The following is a 9440-nucleotide window of genomic DNA, read 5'->3' as shown; positions in this document are numbered from 1 at the left end:
AAGTGAAACACCAACATCATTTTAGCTGTACCTATAAAGTAAGATTGTATGGAGGTTTGACCATGAATAATTAGGTAACGGTATTTCAACTGTAATACAAAGTACCACGTGTTATTTTAAATCATTTCGTGCTTACACTAAAGGCTTTTGAAATTTGCATCGTTCCAAACACGGGTTCTATTCAGTTATTCGCTTATCGTCCCGTACATTTTCTTTTGTGTTGATGCGGAAATGACCCGGCTGCTTTCATTGAGGTTCCTTGTGTTTCCCCCTTTCTGTCCCGGAAGACGGAAGCGAGCGGCCAAACACGGCGTTTCCTAACAGCAAATCTAGTCAGATTTACTACCACAGATAGCGAAGATGTACTTGTGTCGATTTATTGGGCACATTGAAGTGATTGTTATGTCTACCTTGGTAATGGTCGTTCATCACTTTCAGTATGGTAAGTCCAAGTAGTAAGTAACGTCCGTGTGAGCTATTGGACTAAATCGTTAGAAACACCGAATTATTTCACATGAGACTCGCTTTTTCGTTTGAGACTCGCATCAGAAATCACCGAAATGAATATTTGACCCTGGTCACTCCAATAAATCAGTACAAAATAACTCTGACACTGGATATACACAAGAAATTCATAGTGATTTAATCAAGGAAGAGTACACATCGAAAACAGAAACTTGATCTGGGACGGAATAAGACCAGGGCATGCAGGGTGACAGTACTGTCGCCCGGGTCAAATCTTGATATTGTAATTATACCCCTGTTGGCCAGGGTCGAAATGTTAGGACTCTGACAATGACACCAATGCGATACGTGACCAAAGTTTTGATATTAATAACGTTATTACTATATGCTCATTATTAGTAATTAAACTACTCCAAAAATTAAACTGGTCAATGCAACAGCATCTGTTATACCTAATCAAATATAATTTAATATTCTTGGTCGTAACCGTCTGTGGTGAAGGGTATTCTTCGAGTTTTGTCTGGTCTGTTTGTTTCTTCTCTGGTCTGCCTCTGTGTCTATGGATCTGTTTGTATGTGAACGTTATATCTGTAAACCTACTGCAACAAACTTTAATAAACATGTTCTTTTAGGGAATCAAAACAGCAACTTTTTTTTTAAAACCATTCAATATTATGTGTCATTGTGATAAGTAGTAAATATCAGTATTTAGGCAACATGTTAAACATACAGACATCAAATATGTACAAGTTTTACATGATTCGATAGATATGAAAACACAGTCTCCCAATAACGTTGAACTTAAAACCTTTCATTTTTTTCAAAATAGAAGGTTTTAAATTCAAGCTCATTGAGAGAAATTTCTTAAAGTTCTGGCCCTCCTGTAAGTTATGTATTCTCTGCAGTTGGACTGGCTGGCATTCAACACATTTATACGGTGATCATGATTTGTTGACAATTTTTTTTCAAACCCAATACAAAGGCGATATGTCATATAGGACATGTGCACCCTGTTTTCTTTTGTGAGATGTGCAAAGTTGACTGAATAGTGGCCATACTTGTAGTTCAAAATCGATATTTATAGCAAAACCTAAAAGCTGTCATACATAGGTACAATCATTCTACTGACCTTTTAACTTGACCTTTGGAGTCAATTAATGTAATGTAGAAGAAAAATATACACATGGTTTACTTTTACTTTTCCTCATCATATAACTTTTTCCTTCTCAATATCGACCATATTTGGAATAATACTTGGAAATATTACTACATAACTCAAAACATCAGTACATAGAGAGTCCATTCAAGTGCGCAATCCTACACAATAACATTTAAGTCAGATATACACCGCCCAGATCTGCTGATTATTTTGGAACTAAAGATTTTTGACCAACAAGACACATTTAATCTTAGCCCTAATTTGCATATCACTAATTGATGGAATCATCATGTCGTGAACAATTCTAAATCTGAACACTCCTAAGAATTTTCCAACAAAATTTCAGACCGACAGGCAGACAGGCAGGCAGGCAGACAGTTCGCTAGAGAAGCAAACACACTGTCTTGAATGATATTGAAATGTCAGGTCATGTCAGCCGTCTTTATTCACAAGCCGCCGCTTACGTCATTTGAAGATAATATAGTTTAATTCCTCAGCTAACTACACGCCAAGTATATCTAGCTTCAAATCCCTTCTCTACTCTGACCTTATTGTCCAAACTCTTACTTTACTAAATAGTAATATATTGTTTTTTATCTGATTGAAGTCAAACTTAGATTCAAACTGTCTGTATGCCTGTTAAGACCAGTGACCACAAGTGTTCTCATTCATCATTTATTTTGACAAAGGCCAAAGCAAACGAACTGTTGTTACAGTCAACTCATCACAATACGTCAATGCCCGGCTTTCTCGTCATTCAACTGATAAGAAGCAGTGTAAAACTATTTGCTCAATTTAAAAAGTGAATTTGAATATGTTGTAGACTGCTTTACACGGATCTTGTTCCAGTTGTTCTACGTGGAAAGAATAAAATGAAAATATCCTGTACTTGTTTTACACCCAATGAAAATATGTTCTAGTAATAAGCTGTAGAGCTAACATTGGATGGACCTGTATGTAGGAACAAATATTATCTGGGCACGTATATGTACACCCACACAAAATTAAATTGATTTGCTGACAATGATTCCCCAAAAGGACATCAGCAACAACAACAACTTTTTGCATTCCAGAAGTGACCTTTAAACATATTCAGTCGATCCCTGACCTGACCTGACCTGTACCTGTGTTTTGTACCAACCGTTTTCATACCTTTTCCAGTCTGCAAACACTGTCTCCATACAATACATTTGACGCGTTGTGCACATTTGCTAAGACTCTTCTCGGGAGCTGTATGTGTAACGATCCAAACAGTCTAGTCATATTGTTGAGTTTACAGTTCAAATTCACCTATGTCTAGCACAAGTAATCCTGATTATGTACCCTTGACAAATTTAAGAAAACAAAGCAAAACATAACTCTCTATTGATTGTTAGCACTTTGATACCACAGGATGGTCAAGCATACAATTAGATCAATTTGAATACGATGACGTCATTTATTTAATGTCAGTGGGTTAATTAAGGGGTATTTAAACTAAAAAAATGTTTTAGTTAAGAGTATGTTCATCAAAAGTATGTCATTCACAGAACTTTGAAATGCATGCGTTTTTATTATTTATCCCGATTGCAATCATAAGGAAACTTGCTATTGTTTCCCATGCCTTCTGGAGCTAAACACATACACAATTTGTTGTTTTTCGTTGCAGTATATGGAGAAAGTTACAATATTTGTCCTCGAAATTCTACCATGGAATCGACTGTCCAACTACTTGAGGTAAATATTTGTCCATGACAGATTTCGACCGAAAAACCGATGCTGCTTATTCTCTGGATCTGTTTGCAATTAAACTGATAAAATGATCAATGAAACTGATAACAATGGATAATGCATTGCGGTGCCCACCTGCTATTGTTTACTTTATAACAACAGCATTGCGCTTGGAATTATGCGTTTGATTACAGTGATCATCAAGGGGAAAATAAAATGACCATCATATTTTGAAATACTCCATCTATTCTTAATTAAAAAAAGGTCATTTGAAATAAAGTGGAATCTAAACTTGTAAACTTGTAGTAGTACATTGTTAACGCAGTGTTAATGTAATATTTTCATTATCACAGTCATAAATATTGGCAACAAACATTAAGCAATCGCATTAAGCTGGTTATGTTACATTATCCAGTCTCACAATCCAGGGCATATTTTTCCTTTGACGCAACTAAAAATAGTACATCTCGGAAGTCGTCGTAAAGAGGCCGTAGGTATTACAAATCTGAAGATATCATCATCATTCCCATACATTATACTACAGATATGCGTCATGTATACATTTACATTTATGTCTCAAATGTAACATCAACATCAGATCTCGACGCGATGATGGTGATGATGATGATGATGATGGTGGTGATGATGATGATGATGATGATGATGATGATGATGATGATGATGATGATGATGATGATGATGATGATGAATCTTGTCATAAAATCACAATGATAATATGTTTATTTTTTATTCTTTTCTAATCCCCAAGGATGCAAATATTGACGTCATTGTGCATTGCTATCAAAACACTGGAAGCTTTTCTATAATAAGTGGCAACGACGTAAGTTGAGATTAAATTATTTCAATTATCTATAATATCATCAGCCGTGCAAAGATTAAATACAATTAAAAATCGGTTTTAGCGAAATAATAGTAAAAATGGGTAACTCTGTGAGAGTGCATTTAGTTACCAATACATTATCATAACTACTAATGCCACCGGCATTTCTGACGTCAACCACAACCGGAAAATAACCAGCATAATATATATATGTCAAACTCTCCGTTAGAGTCTCAGGAATATGGTAACCCATGATGACAGAGCCAAAAATTCTTGTAAATTTAGTGAGAACACAATATGTAACATGGTGTAGGAAGACTCAGACCAATATTTGTTCGGTTAAAATAAATATAGTGTGTTGGGTTTGTGGGTCATATTAAAGTTTAAATGTGTTTAGGTTGAACATGTATATGTTTTTGTGTATGATAGGTATTAACCGTCACACAAGAACCATTCCTCCCCAAAATATGAGTTTCACCATGGCAACGGCCACGTTTTCAGCCAAAATTTTGTCTTGAAGTTCCTGTAGTTCAGCAATGGAAACCTGGAGAGTCACGTAATGTTTTGCGGGACAACTTTATCCTGAAAATAGTGTACGATTTTCATATATCAAACTCTTTGTTAGAGTCAACAAAAATGAAATATATGATGACAGACCTGGAGACTAATAAAAAGAAAGTTACAACATGATGTAGGAGGACTTGGACGAACATTGATCAATACTAAATACTTTATGTCGGTGTTGGTTTTATACTCAAGTTTTAATTTGTTTACATCGAATATGTACATGATTTTGTTGGTAATAATTGTTAATCTGTACATAGATATCAGCATTATCCCCCAAAACGTGTTAACATGACAACTTCTGAGAATTTAGTAAAGTCAAATCCTTGTTCCTTGAGCGCTGCATGACAAACCAATTGCCTAGAGTTTGATATGCAACTACAATCAGCAAAAATAATTCTTGTCATACATAAAATTCTTCGCTTCTGTCTAGGAATGATGAAATGCATGATGATAAACTTTAGAATTAGGCCCCAAAAAAGAGAATTGTTTCTGGTCAGGATAGGTTGTCTAAAATGATGCGACGACGCGATTTATTTTAATTCTCAACAAACCTGTCACACTCAATCCACTATTTATGGCAGTTACTACTGTTCTTTTTATTTAGTACTTTAGAGCAAGTGTGTATGTGGAGCAGTTCTCATTTGTGTTCTTCATGATTGGCTCTGCAGTTTTCTTCACTGAAGTAGGGAGGGTTATTTTTGTGTTTCTCCCCCGGAACTGCAGACTGCATGGGCTGGACAAACACAAAAAGACCGACGCGAGGGTTTTTAAGTGATGCGCGAAATGACCAGAAACAATTCTTTTTTTGGCCTTAATACAAAACAGTTAAATGACAGATTAAATAGACTGTGACATTCCGTCACATTTGACGTGAAATTTTAGGGTGTTTATAAACAAATATATATCATTTTTAGCACAACAATAAAAATAATGTGTTACCATGACAACAGCCAAAGATATAGCAAAGTCCCACGTCGTTGTTCCTATGAAATAAGACAAATAACATAGATAATGATGAGAAACTACAATCAGAAAACTAGCATTGTAACACAACACTGTAGAATTTAGGCAATGATTGATTATGCAATTTTTAGATGACATTCAGTTTTTTTCTTTGCAATCTGACTCATACCTATCAATATGATTTTTACACAAGATACTGTTGGTTCTCTTTATGAATGTGTTTTTTAATGTTTGAATGCTTGACTCATTGTTGCAATCTTAACAAAGTGCACTGGTACATAGTACTACTAATATTTGGCTATTGTTGTGGTCTTATTTGCTGGTATATAGGTAAATATGTAATATTATATGTATCAATATTGTTTAATATTTGTCTACAACTCTATCCACCCCTGTTTTATCTATGCAATGCACATTATTCTTCACTGTTGCTATGGATAGAGTCTTAGTTGGTGGGTGAATAGATGACTTTTATAAACATATCTTTATCCACTTGCCTACCCAACAATGTTGTTATCTTTGCATAATATCCTGACATGTGTCTGTTGCTAAGGGGTATGTGGTCATTGTTGCGAGGGACTATGCAGATTGACACATCTAGAAACATCTACACCAATAATTCAGCCCCATCCACTTACTAGTTTTGGAGATACACCTTTTGACCAAATTGTACCTTGTTTGCCCTACTTTCCATTTTACTAATGGGATATTCATGATCATGCCTCCAATTGCCAATACCTTTGTCTATACATCTCTCGAAACATCCCCAATATTTCTAGTAGTTTCTGAATCAGATCTTTTTGACAGAAAACCTACATTTCTAAGTACAATTTTCATGTCAATGATAGAATCATCACAGAAACATATTTTGGGCAGCTGTATACAAGATAAATCAAATCAAATTGATTTTTGGGTCCGCCTCTAAATATCAGCATCCTAAATGGCGATCAGGATTTCAAACTGTTTCTCTACTGTTTATGGATAATATAAACAACTGATTAATATGTTCAATGTCTAATTATTGGTATTTTAACAATTTTCAGTGAATATATTGTTGTTGTCTGATCAAAAATAATACTCCCACACATATTATTAAGTTAAAACACGTTACCATCACAACTGCCAATAATTTAGCACGTTTCGACATTTCACATTTTCAGGTTAAAGCCACACTGTAAAACTTTAGGTGACTGTCCAGTTTTCCATTGCTGGATTACAGGAAGACAAGTTGTGATTTTGCTCAAAACACGGTCGTTGCTATGGTAACACGCATATTCTGGGAAGAATGATTCATGTGTGCCGGAAGATACCTATCGCATACAAAAATGTATTCAACCTAAGGGAGTGATCAGTTTTTTACGGCTGGGGGTGGGCCGGTGACTTCTTGTTCGTGTTGTACTTAAAAATAGTGATCCCCCTGTGATTCATCCACAAAACAATCCACCCCCCCCCCCCCTGACAAATAAAACAAGACACTGACCCCCCCCCCCATACATCTGTTGACAAGAAATATTCTTCTTGTGCTTGCAAAAGACACTCTAGATTCTCAAAACACAATACAGCACACTGCATAGTTAATTTTACTTGTTACATTTACAGTAATTTTAAGTGTATCTGGTAAATTGCTGTCCCAAAACCATTGCTTCACATGTATAAAGCTCTTTAGACAGGAACCCTATAAGAAGTATGATTGTTCATGGACATGCAAAATATTCATGGTTTAGTAACCAAAAGTTCTAGTATATCTCTTAGACTGAGTGAACTATTACCATTATAGATTAATTCAGGTAATTGATGTACACTATTAGAAATGGAGTTAATATAATTGTAAGCCTCGGGGTTTCAGTAAGTTTCAAAGTAGGGAGAGAACTGTACTGGGAGAATTGCAAGCTATGCGCGTGCATGCCTGCTATACAAGCGCGGGGGTTGGGAGGGGATGACCCCCTCCCACGGTAAGAGCTTTTTGAAAAATGAACACCATTTGGAGGCCATTTAGAGCACCATTCAGAAGTAAAACACAACTTAGTTATATCATAAAAGTATCACTAATTTTAGGGTTTTCAAAATTTAAAACATTTCAAGTCATATTGACACAAATACTAATAAAAAAGATCAAGTAGAAAGTAAGAAAATGTTGGGTAAACATGCACAGTGGAAGTCAATTACCATTTAGGTGATACAAATTCATTAAATTTTTTGAAAGTGTGTCTCTATTGGCTATGTTTGTGTGCAATTCAACATGTTCAGGTCAATGGAGGCACAGATTTTAGAGTCAGTCCATCCAGTAAATTTCAAGGTATTTCATTTCTTATGTGTTTATGGTTTATGGTATGCACATACATTTGTTGTATGAAATTTAAGTACAGCAGGGTGGTTCATGATTTCGTTCAGTTGTTGAAAATAAGGTGACCCCCCCCCCCTTATTCACTTTGTAAAATGATGACCCCCCCCCCCCTTCTTTAAGTCCCAAATTAAGGTGCCCCCCCTCCCCACCGGCCGTAAAAACTGATCGCTCCCTAAACATATCGATAACGTGATACAAAACCCAACACATAGTACCTGTATATTATCCGAACAAATGTTGGTCGTAGTCTTCCTGCATCATGTTACAGAAAGTGTTGTAACTCTCTTTTTGTCAGTCTCCATGTCTGTCATTATATATTTCCTTATTTGTTAAACTCGAAAAATGAATTTGATTTTTATAGAAACCTTACATTATCTACAGGATAAAGCTGTCCTACAAAGTATTAATTTACTCTCCAGGTTTCCGTTACTGAACTACAGGAAGACAAATGTGATTTTGGCTGAAACATGGCCATTGCCATGCATATGGTAACACGCATATTTCTGGGGAAGAGTGGTTCTTGTGTGCCGTTTAATACCTATCACATACAAAAACATATACATGTGCAACCTAAACACATTCCTACACCATGTTACATATTGTGTTCTAACTTAATTTGTAATAATTTTTGGCTCTATCATCATGTATTTCCATATTCCTGGGACTCCAAGGAAGAGTTTGATATATATATTATGCTGGTTATTTTCCGGTTACGGTATCGCAAAAACTAGGCCACATTTCCGGCCTCTGTTGCACCAACTTTACATAATGTATAATTAATTTGTAAAGAGAACGGGGTTGAGGGAATCTAATCTGACCCCCCCCCCCCTAGTTAAACTTTTTTTTAATTCAGAAATTGGTCGACATTCCTCCGCAAGTGTACTTCCCTCCTCCATCTGTTCATCACCCTTCAGATCACAATAGTGGTTACTGATATCTCCTTTCATGTGTTAAGCATCTACTGTAAACAAGTGTAAACACGGCTTCTATTTTTAATTACATTAAAGAGATAACGTTTACAATATGTTGTATTTTGAGATGCAATTGGAAGTGACTGGCATGCATACGTTATTTATAGCATGGTCGTTTTAAAGAATCGTCAGTCAATGATACTTCGTGCATAAAAGTGGCTGGGTTCCTAGACACCGACATGCGGCAAAGGTACAATCTACAGATAATTGCAAATGTAAGTAAACTCATCATACCTAAATTTTTTCTCTGTTTATTTATTTAGGTTTAGGATAATGAACTATATATATAATGTATCTATGCATACGTTTATACAGAACCACACAGGGACCTAAACGTCATTTTGCGACAATTAGTAGTTTTTATCACTGTGATACCAATATGTTATGTTGACAAAAAGTCACTTTAAAACGAATCATGGA

The 9440-nt window shown here is 35.6% G+C and overlaps 1 protein-coding gene across 1 annotated transcript in view; it reads left to right on the top strand.

The window, feature by feature from the left end:
• The first annotated feature begins 230 nt into the window (after window positions 1-230).
• Window positions 231-9440, top strand: part of LOC144444445 (uncharacterized) — a 31942-nt gene continuing 22732 nt past the window's right edge. Inside the window, exons 1-4 of the mRNA XM_078133866.1 lie at window positions 231-442; window positions 3273-3340; window positions 4104-4175; window positions 9128-9235. Coding sequence (XP_077989992.1) covers window positions 361-442; window positions 3273-3340; window positions 4104-4175; window positions 9128-9235 — 330 coding nt within the window. The 5' untranslated portion in view covers window positions 231-360. The remainder of the gene's footprint in view (window positions 443-3272; window positions 3341-4103; window positions 4176-9127; window positions 9236-9440) is intronic.

This window comes from Glandiceps talaboti, chromosome 13, assembly GCF_964340395.1.
Source record: "Glandiceps talaboti chromosome 13, keGlaTala1.1, whole genome shotgun sequence".
Classification (NCBI taxonomy): Eukaryota; Metazoa; Hemichordata; class Enteropneusta; family Spengelidae; genus Glandiceps; species Glandiceps talaboti.
The sequence above is the reverse complement of the archived record's forward strand: the minus strand, read 5'-3'. Positions and strand labels throughout refer to the sequence as shown.